This window comes from Coloeus monedula, assembly GCF_965178545.1.
Source record: "Coloeus monedula genome assembly, chromosome: 4".
Lineage (NCBI taxonomy): Eukaryota > Metazoa > Chordata > Aves > Passeriformes > Corvidae > Coloeus > Coloeus monedula.
The window spans coordinates 74,455,517-74,473,765 of record NC_138784.1 but is presented as its reverse complement, the minus strand read 5'-3'; the positions used below and the strand labels follow the sequence as shown (position 1 = coordinate 74,473,765).

Here is an 18,249-nt window from a genome sequence, read left to right as displayed (position 1 = left end):
AATGAGCCTGACCTCACATTATCAACTTGTTTATGGAGCCATTACTAAAACAATACTACACTGATCAGATCCTTTTGTTCGAAATTCCAGTGTCTCCCTACTCCCACATTCCAGACTGAGGGACATGAAACCCCCCAGATCCACACTCCAGTGTCAGCAGCTGCCACCCCAGTCCATTTTCCGTATCTCCCTGTTTTCAGCTTAGCCAGCACCTCTTATCTTAATTTTTCCTTTCTCTAAAAGTCCTATAAATCTGTCAGGTCATTTTGGAAAGAAGGTGACCCAAAAGAGGCACAGGCAACGAGACAAAACCCATCAGATCATCTGACCTGGATGGGGCTGGAGCAGCGAGTGCCCTCAGCTGAACAGGGACACGCAATGACAGGAGCCTGGCTCAGGCAATTTGTCACAGCCACCCCGTAACCCCTGCACCCAGAGAGAGGGGAAATGTGCTGGGGACAGTGACACACACCCAGAAGGGACTTCCAGTGTCCAGGCAATAATGGGAATGAAGTGATGCACAGTGACTGCTGCCACCTGAGCGAGGACATTAATGACAATTCAGGCGTTCCAGCAGCGATGATGTCTGTGCCTGGTCAGAGGGGTGGTCTGGACATAATTCCTGTGGTTATTTCAAAGCCTGGAAGTGAGGTCAAAAGTCAAAATATAATATGGACATGTAGGGAAAAGCACATGGAATCCAAGTGATAGGATTTAGGAGCAAAATTGTCAATGCCCCTTCTCTTTTTGGACTGAATTTTCAATATTTTCTTACCAAAATGTCCCATAAATCTGTCCCTCAAGTAGGCATCCATCCACATTGTTATTCTGGAGTCCAAACTCTTCCAAAATTGAGGACAGCCCCAAAGGTTTGTGCAGCAGCACCCCAAGATAACTCAGCATGGCCTCTTCTGGGACACTTTGTCCCCCACAACCCCAGATAAGGACTTCTAAACACAAAGGTGTGACTAATGAGCCGCTAATTAAGGATAAACCAGCAGCAATTCCTATATTTAAGCCTTTATGCATAAACTTCTTTCAAGCACAGAGATCTAAAAATGTTAGAGGGTTTTCCTGGACTTTAAAATGATCCACTTAAAGCTGAGCTCAGCTAAAATGTGGTGAGATTCAGGCAGAGTTTTCAAAGTTATCTTCTCCCAGGGACAAGGAACTACTTGGAACCTGCTCCTGCCCTTCCTGAAGCTCTGAGGATCTGAGAGAGCACCCAAAGGTGCACGAGAGACAGCATTACTCTCTGGGAGCTGATTGCTTTAGAGTCATCACAAACCAGAAACATCTTGAGTTTAAAAACTTGGCAGTAATTAACTGTATTTTTATACACAAGTGTAAAAGGTGGCTGCAGAAAACTACATGGGAAACCTGACTACAGAAGGAAGGAAAAGAGAGTTAAATTTAAAAACTAAGAATGAGATCAGCAGTGGCTGTTATCAGTTCTGCAGCTTTTCTGGCCAGGTTGTACGAATCATTTCTCTCTTGTACAACAGGAGGGACTCTAAATAATTGTTGCATGGGGTCTCAAAAGGAATTACAGCAAAAGTTGCCCAAGTAGGTCATCAGCCTCATCCTCAGTCAGAATGGTTCAGGTTGGAAGGGACTTCAAGGATCACCTGACAGCCTAATGAACAGTTCAGCAGTTCTGGGCACTGCATTGTGCTAAAATCTGGGGTCTTACAGAGCTCTGTTGAAGCAGCAGGGCCTTGTTGTTGAGATTTATCTCCCCCCTGACAGCAGGAAAGTCTCTGAGCTTTGATTTAAACCTGAAGCTAATTTAAGGGGCGGGTACACCCTTCTGTACCGTAATTTATTCTTTTCAATATAAATTAATTCACCTGCTTGCTGTAAACTTCACTTGTGATTTAGGTTTAGAACCGGTTCTAATTACCTCTGTATTCAACAAGAATTCAAGACACTTTCCATGGCTCTAGAATATGAGCATCTTAAGGCTCTCAGTCTCCTACAGATGCCAAAACCCATTAAACCTTTCTGTGCCTTACTCAACCCTCTGGGCAGGTTAATGGCATTGATATATGATCTGATCCAATTTATCAATTCCAACAGACAACCAGGAGCCACACAACCTCTCCAGAGTGATTCATAAAACAAGTATCAAGAATATGCTACACTCTTGGCATCAGAAATTAAAATTCTGCCTTCTGACCCACCTAAAAAAAGCTCATTTTCACTGAGTTATCAGCACTGTAACTCTACAAATTCTTCAAAACATAATTGTTTCCACAGCAGTGCTAATGAGAGGAATTAAAAAAGGAGTCTTTATCAAGCTAATGTTTTCCTTGGGAGCGATTTCCCACTACAAATATTACACATAATGAAGACACACTCTTTACTTTTCTGTCATCAATTCCCTTTGGACAATGATCACGACAATGTGGAGTGCCACAGATGAGTATTTCAGCTTGAAGGGATTCCTACTGGAATACTTTTTTTTTTTCCAAAGGCCAGTTCCAGTGAATTCTGGGGAGCAGCACAAACACAGTGCTCAGTTGGCTTCCACACCTTGCTATTAACGTCAATGGGGCTGCAAAACAATTAGAGACTTGGCCATACATTTGTGGTATAATTAGTTCCATACATGATTTCAAAGCTTTGCACCTGCATCAGCTTAATTGGACTCTGCTACACTCGAAATCACCGAGCTGAATTTTCTCATTTCAAGTCATATTATCAATTAGGACTTTTTCTGCAGCAATCAAGGGCTGCCAGTTGAAATATCCTTACCTAGGCTGATTTTCCTGGGAAATATTCTCCCCTCTCTGGTAACCATTGTCAGCCACCTGAGTGGTGGAGCGCTTCACAATCTGCTTGAGCTCCTGTTCCAAGCGATCCTGGATGGCTTTCACCGTTTCTGGGATTTTCTTCAGCTTGGCCAGCCCTTTGATGAGTATTCCCATGAAGACAGTGCTGTTCTCCTCTGGATCCAGGTCCGTGTCTTCTTTGATTTCCAGAAGGCTTGAGTCTCGCACTGCAATGGATTTAAAAAGGCTTAATCCCAGATTTAAACCATTAAACCCAACATCAGCACCCTGAAGAAGCACGAGAGCTCCTCTGGCTTCACAGAACTCCCAGCACGTGAAGCAACCAAGGATAAAAGGAAACCAGAAACACTTGGGTTTTGGGGGAAAAGCAGTGGATATTTCTGTTTGCTTGGGGGCTTCCCTAGACATAAATACAGCAGCCTGCACACTGGATTGATTTAGGAACAATTCATGGTGTAAATTCCGTGTTAGGAAACAGAGGAAGTCTGGTACAACTAACATACTCATAAATGAGAAAGCACAATATCCCTACAAATCCCTTGAATGTGTTTCAAGGAGCTAAAACCCCCTCAGTTTCATCCCCAGCTGTTTTTCCTTGCTATTTCCTTCACCAGAGAGGAATTTTCATTACAACCAGTATCAAGCTTAAGAGACTGCTGATGAATTCAGCAAAGTTTATGCTGCCGAAGTGACTGATTGTTTGATTTTATCTTTTTCTGCTTTATTACGTCTGTCAAGGGGTTGATGAAGTTACTCAAATCTTCCAGCAAGGCTTCTAGAAGGGAAAAGTGAGAAGAATTAGAGAGGATACTGCAGACATGGTCTTGAAGTAACAGGGATTGCACAGGGAGAAATCCTGTTGCTAAGCGACAGGGGATGGGAAAGCAAGAGAGACTCTGCTTGTTTTAAGTAGGTTCATTAAGCAACATTTCTTAATTTACAGATAACACCCAGCACCAACAAAAGCGTGGCTCTGTTAAAGACTGGGTGAAACATTTAATAAATATATTTAAACACTTCTGTGAAGTAAGTGTCTTCGAGGCAAACTGAATTAAAAGCATGCTGGAAGATCTACAGCCACCCTGTGCCATGCACCACGCCAGATCCTTGGATCAAAATTAAAACCCAAAGGCTGTTCCAACTGACTGGGGCTGAGCTCTGAAAAGGCTGGTGGGTGACAGATGACTCCCATGGTTTCAACTCCTCGACAGATTTTTTTTTACTTCAGAACTTTTCCAAGAAGCTGAAGAAATGTCCAAAGATCCAGCAGAAGGATGTAAGGAACATGGCAGGAGTGAGGGATGGCACGTCACAGGGAGCTGTCTGAAGCTGGGACTCTGAACAGAGGAGCAGCAGCAGCGCTAAGTCAGGGCAAGATCAAGAAAACAATGGCCCAAGGATGGTGCCAGTTTATAAATGAAATCATGATAAATGATTAACCCTCCTCTCAGTGCCACGTTTACACCAGCCTCAGGCTCAGTCAATCAAGAGGCTCCTTTTTTCCAGCAATGTGATCCCAAACTCTGCACCTCTGTTTCAAACCAAGCTCACTGCACACATGGTCTCACATGTGAACACAGAGCACCAGGGGAGAGCGAGGTGAGAGTGGATCCTGCTCTGGAGCCAGGCTGGGAGAGCTGGGGGTGCTCACCTGGAAAAGAGAAGGATCCAGGGAGAGCTGAGAGCCCCTTGCAGGGCCTAAAGGGGCTCCAGGAGAGCTGCAGAGGGACTGGGGCCAAGGCATGGAGGGCCAGGAGGCAGGGAATGGCTTCCCAGTGCCAGAGGGCAGGGCTGGATGGGAGATTGGGAATTGGGAATTGCTGGCTGGGAGGGTGGGCAGGGGCTGGAATGGAATTCCCAGAGCAGCTGGGGCTGCCCCTGGATCCCTGGAAGTGTCCAAGGCCAGGCTGGACATTGGGGCTGGAGCAGCCTGGGACAGTGGGAGGTGTCCCTGCCCATGGCAGGGGGCTTGAACTGGATGAGCTTTAAAAAGACCCCTCCAACTCCAAACCATTCCATGGTCCCATGATGATGAACATCAAGGAAGATCAAACAGTGCTTTTTTCTCTCTCACAAACACTTTTTTCAATTAAATGTGAGCAAGTTACAGGACAAACAACTAGAAACGCCCAGAATGCATTTATTAAAAAAAAAAAAAAAAAAGCAGCAAAACCAGCAAGGCTAATATAAAGACATTTCAAACACCAATTGGAATTTAACAACTGGATGCAAACCTGTTCCTGCTCAAAGCTCTGCTCCATCACAGACCTTTCATCCCACGGAGCTGCAAAGCCCTTTGTGGCTGCAGTCCTGGTCTCTGCCCACTCTGTTATTGTTATTTGTTATTCTCCAAAACCCACAGCAAAACTCAAGCACAGACACAGAAAATGAGCTGTGAACAGACAGCACTGGAAATGCTACAGGAAGAAAGGTTTAACCTATTCTTTTTAAAAAACCCTAAATATCTTGTTTCTCTGAGTTCAATGCAGATATTTCCCAGCCTAAGCAGCCTCTCAGAGGCCAGGTCCCTGTTATGAGGCTGCAGCCCTTTGTAGGCAGTTTGTAAATTATTGTTAATATCACACAATGAACACCCCAAAGGGAGGAAATGGAGCTGTAGCCAAATGTGAGGACAGCATTTAAGAGGAGTAAAAGCAGCAATCTTGCTGAGAACTCTGCCAGCACACTGAGACAAACACTCTTCCATTTTCAAAAGAGCAAACCAATTTCCAGCACCCTCAAACAGGCAGGACATTGATTTACATCTCTTACAAACAAGAGCAGAGTGAGCAATTCGATATCTGGGAGCTGCACACAGGTCTGGAGGCTCTGTTAGATCTGGTTGTTTGATGAAACAGTGGGGAAACCTGTTTTCAGTGTGTTCCCTGCACATTGTGCCTATTAAACAGGAGCCCTGGGTAGCTCTGGGGGCCCATTTATCTGTGAGATCTGACAAGATCCCAATCCTGGGTAAGTGAGGATGTTCTTTTCTTGTGTCTTCAACACGTCAAACGCCCTCTCCTGCCATTTAATGTCATCAAGGGACTGTTTGACCACAAAGCTTTGGCCCAGGAAGGAGCTCCTCCTGTCCCTTTCCTCTTCCAGGAAGGCATTAAAGGACACAGGCATTTACTAAGGAGTTCACCTGGAAAACTGCAGCCCCACGTGCTGCTCCCTGTGGGCAGAGGAGTTCATGGGTGAGGAAAGCTGTCCCTAGAGATCAGCTCTCAGAAGTGAGAGCTTTGTCTGCATTTACTCCTAAACTGGGAATATGAATAACTTTGTTATTCTTTGGGATCAAGAAGCTATTCCTAGCTTTGATTCTTGGAAGGAAAGAGATGGGAGAGCAGATCTGCCACCTTGGACTGCTGGAAGGCAGACTTGGGCTTGTCCAGGAGCCTGGCTGAGACTCCCTTGGGAGCCTCTCCTGGGGGGTAGAGGAGCCCAGGAAGGCTGGACATCCTTCAGGAAGGAAATCCTAAAGGCACAGGAGCAGGCTGTCCCCATGAGCCAAGGGATGAGCAGGTAGGAAGAAAACCAACCTGGCTGGACAGAGAGCTTTGACTGGAATTCAGGGGAAAAGGAGAGTTTCTGGCCTTTGGAAGAAGCAGAAGGCAGCCCAGGAGGAAGAGAAGGATGTTGTGAGGTTGTGAAGGGAGAACATGAGAAGGGCCAAAGCCCAGCTAGAACTAAACCTGGTAACTGCTATAAAGGACAATAAAAATGTTTCCATGAATACATCAGCAAGCAAAGGTGGGCCAGGGAGAATCTCCATCCTTTGCTGGATGTGGTGGAAATAGTGCCAAAAGGAAGAGCCTGAGGTGCCAAATGCCTTCTCTGTCTCAGTCTTTAACAGCAACACCAGTTGTTCTCAGGGCACCCAGGGGAAGGCAGGGATGGGGAGCAGAATGAAGCCCCAGAATCCAAGGGGAATGGTCAGTCCACACCACTTGGACACTCACGGGTCCATGGGGGAGATAGGATCCACCCAAGAGCTCTGCAGAGCTTTTCCACCCTCCAGCAGATCAACTCCCACCCAAGCCACAGTGTCACTGCTGAGGGTGCCCTCATCCAGGTCACTGACAAAGATGTCAAACAGCTTTCTCCAGGAGAATGTTTTGGGAAACAAAGGCTTTACTAAAGTCCAGGTAGACCTGACACATCCACAGCCTTTCCCTCATGCTCCAAGGGGGTCACTTTGTCCACAGAAGATCAGGTTGGCCAAGCAGGGCTTGCCTTTCCTAAACCCACTCTGACTGGGCTGATCCTCTTGTCCTAGCCAAGTCTGCAAACCTCTTGTGAAGCAGAGGAGTTAAATACATCTTTATCAAAAAGCCTCCTAACACAACAGCTTAAAGGAATGATGATTTTGCCACATTCTCGAATAAATTTGCAGCCATTTTCACAAATTTTTCATCACCAAACCATTTTTCATCTGAAAATGCACAACTCTGTGTTGAGGCAGGCAAAAGTTGAGCCGTGGATTAAACCCCTAAAAGCTGAACCATGTGCACCACTGATTCCCCCACCTCTGGAGTCCCAGAGGGGGGAGCTTCCCTGATCCCTGCTGTGATGATGCCCTACAAAAACATCTGTTCCAGTTGGAATTCATTTGCTCAGTGTTGTCTTTTCCCAAGGAACCAACCTGCTGCAAGCAGTTTTTTAATAGCTCCAGTCTGATCCCCAAAAAGCCAACTTTGGGAACTCATTTAAGCAAAGCAGCTGAAAAAAAGGCTCTTGGGTCTTGTTTTTCATTCCAGTGAACGGCCAAAATTTGCTGCTCCTCATTACTGAAGGTTTCATTATCCACGGGCTTTTATGGGAATCTAGTAAAATTTAATGTACTATTTTCCATGATCTATGTCCTTCTGGTGATATCCTTTGTACCTTCAATCCTTCCAGAGAAAAGCACAGGAGTTCCTGGTGGCCCAAAGGCATAATTTCAGATTTGAAGGAACATCACTTGCAAATTCCTGGTGCTGAATCCTTGTTCTGACCCTTGCATGGAACAACAAATGGGCAGCTCCTGCAGAAACGGGTCCTTGAAGATTTTGGGAATGTTCCGCTCTGCCTTGCTACCAAATCCAAAAGAAAGCCACTTCAAAATCCTCCTAATCAATAAAAGCATGAAAATCAAGTCTCCATATAAAAATATAAGCGCACTGTAGGCAAATATCTGATGTTGGACTGCACACAGAACAATGGATGAAATTATACAGAAACAGCAATTATGTGTTCCTCTCCTGGCTTTCACCACATGGACCTAAAATCTCCTTGATTTTTTTTTTCCCTTTCCCTCCTCCAAACACATCCCCAGATCATTAAATTTTAAGAACAAATGATAAAGGCAAATCAGCCAGCTGGTGTCAGATCCTCAGGTGAGGTTCATAAGAAGAGAAGAAATCTTCTGAAGATTTATTGAGCTCGTTTGAAGTAGAAGCACCTGTGACTATGAGGTGGCACAATGGCATTTTTTAGATTCACCTTGAGAATTGGACATTCCAAGCTCTGGCTCCTGCAGGGATTTTGCAGGAGCAGGTTTAAAGGTATCCAAATGTTGTCACCTACACAGAAGTCCCTGGTTCTTGAAGAAAGAGAGCCAGGAGCAGTACCTGGACCTGACCTTAGGACCACCACACTGCCTGGCCCTTGAAACTCCATTTTTTCTCCCAGTGCTTAAAACCAAAATATCACTGAAATAAATTAACAATTCAGCATAAAATCTACATATGCCACCCACTGCAGTATTTATTGTCACTACCAGCTCATCCTCTGCTGGATTTCTAAGAAGTATTATCCCAAATTTCCCAGGAAAAGGCACTTTTGTGGTTGCTGTGAATCAGGCGAGCACATTTTAGAGTTCCAGGAAGAGCCTGGCAAAGCAGGAACCTTCCGAAATACCCTTCGGAGTACAGAAAGTTCAAGCAGAGAAATATAATTTAAAAGTGAATTTATTTCTCTGAACTGGCATGAAGGGAAAGTGTTACTGGTGAACTGCCACATCTCCAATCCTCAGGTGAGCATTACTGAAGGGTTTGTTTATTTTATGTGTGGCAGGAACAGCTTTAATTTCCTTATAAAGATTCTACAGCACAAAGCAACCTCTCCTCCGGGAAGGGAGTGCAGGAAGGACTCCAAATTTTGGCATTTTTGCTGGGATGGGATGAATGAGCGAGTGCTTTAGAATGACATCCATTAATATGCACAGCCACTTTGGTTCATCAATAAAAAGCCAAAGAACTTAAGAGACTAAAGGTAGAAACAGCTTTTCTTATGCATACACATAAGTTTTAAATTCTCTGGTACTTGTGCAGTCCTGGAAAAGGCTACTTTTAAATAAAATTACACTGAAAAAATCTACATAAGTACATTGTGCACTTGAAGCAGAACCATATGCATATTTCATGCTGATCAAATGTTTTCTGTTAGAATCCACATCTTTGCCAGGCTGAGGGACACTTGCCCAGCACTTCACTGAGTGATACAGAGCACAAGGAGGAGCCAAGGAAGAGATTTTCTGGTGTGTTGGGTGTGAAGAGCAAGAGGAGGTCTGCAAAAACAGGATCATAAGGGGCATCTCCTGCTCTACTCCCCAGCAGCTCCATGACTTCAGACCTTTTGGGTTTTTTACTCTAGAGAGGAGCAATATTTTAGGGGGGAAAATAGCAGACACTCTACAAATCATTATAAAAGAAGTATTTTAACATTTAGAGGGACTGGAAGTAGATGGTCTTTTAGGTGCCTTCCAACCCAAACCATTCTATTTCCAGTAGTAAAGCTGGGATTCATGTTTTTGTGGTTTATTTTCTCAATTCCTCAAAATCCTGTGATCTTTTGTAGGAAAACTGAACTGAACTTCTCACTGATCACAGAGTAGAACAGGAATGCTGAAGTTTTTCCTTCAGAACTTTCACACGGTTCTTCTCTTCCAGCTTTCGAGTGACCAAGCTGCAGTTTCCAGCTCTGAAAAGTTTGTGACTCCTCACAAACCTCCAGGACACAGAAGAACAGCCCCAGGCTCCAAGAGCAGCCAGCCTGGCAGGAGCAGAGCTGAAGAACAAAGCCCCTACAGGAGCAGAAGATAAGAGTAATCAAATGGAACAATCTCTGAGGCAACTTCGACAAAACTAGAAACAAAAGGACAAAAGAATTAATAAGGCTGAGAAGAGAAGGAAAGAGTCTCTGCATTTGAGGAATACTGAAATAATCAGGTTTGAAAGGGGGGAAGAGGCTGTAGGTCACTTCTGTATTATTCATCAAGGACAACCCCACTTATTAATCTTCTGAAACAATACAAAGATTAATTTCCCCTCTCTGCAGCCCTTGCAAAGCCTCTGACAAAAGCACCAGAGAAAGAGTTTTCCTCAGTGTTTGCTGCAGTAACACAAATAAAAGATCAGCCCCAGATTATTCCTGTGTACAGACAGACCTTTACTCAAAGTTACAAAGCTCCCACATGGAAAAGATTTGACCTTTTGGCTCCAGCACAATAAAAAACTTCAGTAATATCTACACAAACCTCGCTGCCTGCAGTAAATAATGTTGAGGAAACCTCCACACAGAATGAACCCACTGCAAATCTCTGCTACTCAAGATATCAAGAACACAATCAAGGTGAGAACAGGCACAGAAAACTGAAGCTGGTGGGGGTTAGGAGAGGCAAAAGATGATTTTCCAAGAGAAAAAAAAAAGCAAGTTCTGCCTCTGGACACAACACCCACTTGTTTTGTGACACTGCACCAATCGCTTCCCAAGTTTTTGTCTCCCCTGAGCCACGAGGGGATGATTTGCCTCCTCCTACTCCAGCAAAATCAGCTGAAGATCTACAAACGAATATATATGGCTGAAATACTCACTGCTGGAGCTTCCAGGAGTGCTGAACTGGGAAGTCTCCAGGAATTTCCGAGGTGTAGATAAATTAGTGACATCCATCAGAGGCACAGGAGAGGCATCTTTCACAAGGGACCTGTGTGAGGGGAGAGAATTAAAGCAAGCAGTTGATTATTATTTACAATCTTTGCTCACAACAAATAATCCACCTACTCCTTACATTTTAAGCCTAAGAAATAGATGTGCCCATTTCCATGCCTTCTGTTAACTTAATCCTCCAAACTTCTTTACTCCCACCAGAAACCCTCTTCCCTGCCCTTCACATTCCTATGGGATGGGATGCACCTATGTGCATCCCTTCCCAAAGGAACCTCCTCACTCAGAAATGAAAAGATTTTCCACTTGGCCATTTTCATCATAAATTCACATTGTAGTAATTGCCAAAAACGTGTCACACTGTCCCAGCTGCTGGACATGACAGGGGACACAAGCAAGAAATCATTTTTAGGAGAAAGAAATGAGGAAGGCTCCTACAGTGGAGCTCAGGATGTTTGCTTAGAGGCCAAAATGCTCACAGAAACCTGCAAAAAACAAGGGTTAGGCTTGGTGTCCCACAGAAGAACCACCCAAAACAACAAGCCACCCTCGCTGCAAGAGTTCCTGTTATCAAATACCCACAAAGTGCAACAGGGAATGTGAGAAAAGAGAACCCAGATCAAGAGAAAGGCAGCCACACAAAAGTGCAGTTAATTAGCAGTCCCCAAGTCTGAGTACACCAAAGCTTTGTGGCTGTTTTTAATTAACGAGATGAGTAAGGGAGAGACTGATGACTTACTAGCGGTCCTCCTTCCTAGAAATTCCAATTTCAATCAATCCTTTATTTTAAACATTCATTTAATGCAACTGACCATCTTGCATTTTTGGCAGGCAGATTTTTATTCCTTGTCACAATAAAATGCTCATTTCTCTTTTCTCTGCATCTCTATCAAGTGCTGGCTCCATCTCTCCAACTCTGCAAAAATTATCTCCCAGCACTGTGTCTCTCTTTTCCAGCCACCTTCTTCCTTCCCTCCAACAATTCAAATTTAGAATTTGCAAAATCAGGGAAAAATAGCCTATAATTAATTGAATTTCCACTGACTACAGGCACCAACCAGGTAAGAAGTTTCAACACCTTTAAAACACCTTGGAAACACATCAAAACCAAGACATTTCAGCTCAGAGACTTCAACACTGGCCTCCATCTCATCACCTTATGGGTGGTTGGAAGGCTTTTAAAACTTGGTTATTTCTTAGAAAATGAGCAGGTTTTCCTTGACCTGAGCCTCACAATCATAACATTTGTAGGAAAGGGATAACATCAGGCATGGGAAAGAATGCCCAAAGGAGCTGTGGGAAGCAGAAGAACCCCGAGAGAAGCACCGAGAAAAGCCAAAGAACGCGAAAACAGGCTCGAAGGTGCATCAACAAATCTTGAGTTTTCCTGCTCTCCACAGCCACAATCCTGAGGGATTTCCACGCCAGAAGTGCAAGGCTGGGGTGCAAGCTGCTGTCTCTGTGCCATGTTTGTGGCTGGGAACGGGGAGTGCTGTCCCACCCGAGCCGGGCTCTGTCCTTGCTGCGCTGCCCCACGCGGTTGGTGGATTTGATGTAGAGGTGCCGGTGCAATTCATCAATCAGCACCAGGTGCAGGTTCATCTTCTTGCTGTGCAGCTCCAGCCTCAGGTCACTCAGCCCCTCCACCTGCAGGAGGGGACCCTCCAAGGAATCCACTGCTGACACCTGGGGGGGGGGGCAAACAGGGAATAACTTTTAGACATCAATTCTTTCAAGCCTCACCGTCAATTCAATCAACTCTTGCAATTTTCCTCTTGTTTTAGGGGTTTGTCTGAATACCAGGATGATTCTATGCTTAAAACCCTTCTAAAGCAGAAAATCTTGAAGTAATATTTCTTTATGTCTATTCCCAAACGAATTATATAGAAGGGTCCAACATCCAAATAATTCAGATTTAATGCGCAGCCTTCAAATGTTTTGAGCATATGCAAAAAACAAGTCAGTGAAAGCACAGTTCTTTAATAAAAATCAAAGCATGGTTTATCCCCAAATAAGAGGATTATTTAGTAGAAAAGTGTTAGAAGAAGATAGTGACAATGATGTTTGATGGTTGTTATTCTTTCCATTACAGAAACACCAAAAATACCCATTATTCCTAATTCTACAAATGGGGACAAAACGCCTTAAATTTAATTTGCTTAAAGTCATGACAAAAAATGCTTGGGAGGCTTCATCCTTTAGGCTGCACAAGGCTTATGTCCTGTGGCTACACCATCTGAATATCTGAAATAATGACCAGCTGACATCCCACGAGCACTAAAACGAGGCTCAATTTCCTTTTCTATCCTAAAAACAAACATGGACAAAACCCAAGCATGGGCAAAACCCACCAGGAATGACAAACTGGTGCCTAAAAGCGACACCCTCACTGTGCATCCCTCCCAGTTTGGATGGGTTTCTATTTAACAGCGATTTCCAGTTGCTAATAAATAACTAAAGGCATCCCTCTGCAGCTTCCAAACTCTCAGTGCTGATGTTGTAAGAAACTGGCAATAGCGTGTTTGGCATGCAGAGTTTTAAAATAAAATTTAAAAACCCATTCCCTGCTAACTGAGGATGCTGTCAGTGAAATAAGACATTTGCTTGCACTTCAGGATCTCGGTTCGGAACAAACCTGTCAGCCAAACATTAAAAATTAAAAGCAAAGATACAGCGAGCAGACAGCCCAGCCAAGGGCTGCTCCCTCAGTACCAGTAAATATTAACTCTGCTGAAAGAACATCCATCACCAGTGTATTCCTTTGCTGGCCTCCAACTCCAGGAAAAAGCTGGAATATCCATGGGACATCCAAGCTTTTTAAATTCATTTTTAAATCCCCTCACTTGCTACACAACACTGTCCATCCTCCTCCTTCCCAGTATCCATCTGGGAACAGTCAGGGAAGTTTGGCCATCACACACCATAAAACCACCCCGAAGATGAAGGGAAAACCCAATTTCCTTCTCCCCAGAGGAGGTGGAAGAGCACACACAAGGGGAGCAGCTCAGCAGGCACCACATGAGAAACTCTGGCAGGAGTGGAAGTGTTAATTCTTCCCTTCCTCCTTTGGCAGGTGGAGCTGTCCCCCAAATCTTCCCATTCCAAAGGCACTTGAACCCCCCCAAAATCGCTTTGGGGAGCTGCTACTGCCCTGGGAGCTGTGCCAAAAATCCCACCAGAGCAAGGAGAAGGAGCAACATTTGTCACACTGGGAAGCCGAGAGATGAAAAAGCAGCCAGAGAAGAAGTGAAATCAAGAGCGAAGTGACACTAAAAAACTTCCAAGACATCCAGGAAAAGTTTTCTCTGAAACGCAAGGAAGGGGAATTGAAACTTTCCACTCGGATCTTTCAGCTCTGGCTTTGTCTTGCCAGTTCCTAAAGAGTTCACTGCTCACAGAAAATAATTATTAAGGCCAAAATACAGCTCCAAAGCACATCTTTTAAGGAAAAAAATGGAATAATCAACCCTTTATGACACAGTGGAAAAAAAAGGTTCAATCCATGTTCATGGAAATCAAAGGAAGGTCTCCAGTTGGTTTAGATGTAAAATAAATAAAAATATAAAAATTATGTTAAAAAACTAACCAAACGTTTTTCCTTTCTGCAGCTTTGCTTCCAGACAGATGATTTAGGTCCTAGCAACAAAGCAGCACCCAAGATTCTATTCCAGAATAAAAAAATATGAGATTAAAACCTTTGTGTGCTGGATAAGGCACCCCAGAACAAAGTAAGCAACCAAAAGGAAGCAAAGACACCAATAAAAAATGCACAAAATTAAATATACAGTAAAGGCAGATCAGTAATGGAACTTTAGAAGAAACTTTTTTGACTTTATGCCCCCACTCAGCTCCTAACACACCAAAATTTGGATTATGCAAGAGATGCCAATCAGCTTTCCCTGGTTTTTAACACTCCCATCACCTGCTAGGTGCATCCAAAAGGAGTAAAAGATGTGGAACTGGATAGAGAGGGGAAGAGTTATCCAGCAAGCCTCCAGTTAATATCGATGATGGAAAAGCAGCCCAAGAAAACCTGGAAATGAGATGTAAAAAGAACTACAAGTGGTTCAAGGGTCCAGAAAAAGCAGCTGATGGTCCTTCCAGGCTCTTTTTTTCCACACACATGGCTCAGTTAAATGGAAATAAAGTGACTTTTGTTTGTTTTTTTGCAGGGGGATCATGGCACTGTGTTGGACTAGCTGGACACAAAGGTAATTACAGGTAAAAGAGCTCCCCCACGTTATTCTTTTGGCAGGGGCTGGGGTGTAGAGAAGAGCCACAGTAACACAAAACAGCTGGAAAGAGAATCGACAACAAACAAATTGTTATTCTTCTGGAAAATCTGCTTTACAATGAGCAAATTGGACCAAAAGAATGGGCAGTTCCCACCAGCACCTCCCTCAATTCTTTAATTCAGCTCTCTCACCCATTGAAAGCTGCTCATGAACACACAGTAACTGTAATTTAGTCAAACACTAATTAAAATATTGGCCTGGATTACCAGGGAATTTGGCTTAGATGATCTGATAGTAATTTGTGATGTGCAAATCTTCTTATCTCTCTCTACTTATTAGTACCTACAATAAGTAAAGACCCTTTAGGAAACAGAGACAAAACAAGCCTGAAAAAAGAGCTGTGCTTTGTGTAAGCTAAAAATTGCAAGTTTATAGAAAATAACTGTGGCACCAGCACCATTAGGCAGCTTGTTTAAAGGTCACAGGCAGTTTATAGCAGAGCTTAATTGCCTTAAAAAGAAAACACAGCTAAACACTTGCTTAGTGTACCAGGCAATTTGGAGGGGTTTAATTTAGCATTTTACAACAAACGAGAACCTAAGTGCTAACAAGGTATTTGTCAAAATTCTTTCTTTCCTGACTCCAGCCAAAGTTTTCCAATCTGCTTGCAGTGAAATCTATTTATTCCCTCAAAGGTTCTGTGGAACCCCCCCAGGCCTGGAAGTGAGCAGAGATGAAGTGAAAACTCTCAATTAGATGCTTTTTTACAGGGAGGGGAAAAAAACCAAAATAATGATAGAATCATCAAATCATGGAATGGTTTGGGTAGGAAGGGACATTAAAAATCAAACAGTTCCCATGGGCAGGGACACCTTCCACTATCCCAGGCTGCTCCAAGCTGCATCCAGCCTGGCCTTGGACACTTCCAGGGATGAGGAATCCACAACTTCTCTGGGCAACCTGCACCAGGGCCTCGCCACCCTCACAGGGAAGAATTCCTTCCTAAATTGTGGTTGTTCAGACTAGAAAACCAAATCCTTTCTGGCTGGGAAACCAGTCTGTTCTGAATTTAGACAACAGATATGAAAACATGAACAAGCAACAGAGAAAGGTTAAAAGAAAACAACGTGGTGGGTCATAATTCAAGATTAAAAAAAAAAAGTTGAACACAAACACAATCTGACAAAAGGGAAAAGCTGAGCCCTCGGAATAAAAGAGTAAAATAAATAAACAACAACCCAGAAGGTTCCAGCTGCCTCGCTGGTGAATACAACAATGCTGACATTTGAAAGGAGAATTGATCTGCTGCTTTTACAAGGGACTCACTTTCACAAGGTACAGGAAAGGAAAATGACTAAAAACCAGCTTAAATAAGTGTAGGCAGATCTAAGCAAGCAGGTCACTGAATTCCATTTGCACCTGACGTGCAGGAGATAAGGACTGAGCCTGGAAACTGCTGTGGAACAGGAAAAGTCCTCACAAGCAGCTTTTGGGACTCGGCAGTTGGCAAAAAGACAGAACACCCACAAATGCTGATCCCTCTCTTCCCTGGGAGGGTGGGGAGCCCCTGGATCCCTGGAAGTGACCAAGGCCAGGCTGGACAGGGCTTGGAGCAACCTGGGATGGTGGAAGGTGTCCCTGCCCGTGGGAACTGGGTGATCTTTCAGGTCCCTTCCAACCCAAACTGGGGAACCAAAGCGCAGTGAGAGAGGCAGGATGGCAGCAAGAAACACTCACAGGTGACACCGGATTTCTGTGCCACCCACTGCCTCAGCACAGGAGCTGTGACAGATTGAGCAAAAGCCATGGGAAAAGCAACTTGAGAAAAAAGAGGGGAATAAAGCTGCTGGACTCCAATTGTACCTGGAGAGCAGTGAGAAAACGTTTACTTCAGCGGGGTTTGTTTGTGCTCTCTGTTCTTCCCCACCTCAAGACCCAAATCACTCCTAAGTTTGTGGTAATTAGCAATAAAATAAGCAAGGAATTCCTGAAGTTGAGGCTGTTCTTCTTGTAAAATTCCCACATTTTCAGCTGACAATGGAGGGAATCACAGAATGTCCCGAGTTGGAAGGGACCCACAAAAATCATTGAGTCCAATTATGAGGACAACACCCAAAAACCAGAAGCCTATGAAGCACTTGGGCCTCCACTGCTGGAAACACTTAATGAGTAACTGATTAAAGCTGCTTTATGCTGAATTTGTATCTTTTCATTCCGAGCTTGACAAATTCTATCTTCAATTCCAAGGCTGTGCTTCAGCTGTAGATTTGCTGCAGTATTTTGGTTGCAAGGTGAATGAAGATGAAGCTGAAAAGTGATGGCCTTTGAGGATGGGCCAGCCAAATAACGGGATACATGGAAAACTTGTGCGTAGAAGAGGAAATCCAAACGTTGGGAATTGTCTGCTACCAAATTGCCACAGCACGGAGTGAGGTGGCATTGAGACAAATTGGTGAACAGGAATTAGTTAAGGAAAAAAACACCCTGGTGATCCTAAAGGAGGGAGTCTCCAGCTAAAATCATGGAAAACAGGAAAAGCCCAGAGATATTCCTGACTGCCACTGCCTCCTTCTCCCTAAAAACAAAAAAGGAGCAAAGGTGCCTAGGACATGAGGACTGATGAGCAGCTGATGGACAGTGCTGGGTGTTGATGAACACAAGGGATATTCAGGTGAGGGAAAAAATTGCTCCCAGTTTTTCTCACTGCTCTCCAGGTACCCTTTGAGTCCAACAGCTGTATTCCCCTCCTTTTTCTCAAGGATCACCTTTCAGGTGAAGGAAAAAATTGCTCCCAATTTTGTTGACCTTTAAGAATCATTTAAAAATCAAGAAGCAAAAAGCAAACAAAGAGCTCTGAAAGATGATGATGGTTCCTTTGCAACATTTTGGGAAGAGCTGAGCTCAATCCCCCTCATGGCATGAAAGGATTTGTGACCAAACGATGCACAAAAAGGGGAGGACTGACACAGATGACTGAAGCTGAGATGGGGAGAGGTTTGGAAGAGCAGTTTGAAAGATTCTGAGCTGCACACACACAAAAAAGTGCTCAGTTTGCAGGAAAACAGCTCATCCTGGGACAAGCAAACTGATCTGATGGGGGAAGGAGAGGAAAAAATGTACAAACAGAAGTCAAAGGGTTTTTTTGGGCAAACCTGTTCTGAAACACCTTAACACAAAGGACAAATGGCTTTTATTTTGCTGAAGTGTTCCAATGGCAGTGACCAAACACTGTTTTCCCTCTGCAAACTTTTAAATATTTATAAAATTATGTTCCTCACTTGCTGTCCTTTCCT

The 18,249-nt window shown here is 44.0% G+C and overlaps 1 protein-coding gene across 2 annotated transcripts in view; it reads right to left on the bottom strand.

The window, feature by feature from the left end:
- EXOC4 (exocyst complex component 4) overlaps nucleotides 1-18,249 on the bottom strand; it is a 291,482-nt gene that overhangs the window by 246,163 nt on the left and 27,070 nt on the right. For both annotated transcript variants that reach the window (XM_082281122.1, XM_082281123.1), the window contains exons 4-6: nucleotides 12,223-12,407; nucleotides 10,652-10,761; nucleotides 2,758-3,001 (exon numbers count right to left, since the gene is read on the bottom strand). In XM_082281122.1, coding sequence (XP_082137248.1) covers nucleotides 2,758-3,001; nucleotides 10,652-10,761; nucleotides 12,223-12,407 — 539 coding nt within the window. The remainder of the gene's footprint in view (nucleotides 1-2,757; nucleotides 3,002-10,651; nucleotides 10,762-12,222; nucleotides 12,408-18,249) is intronic.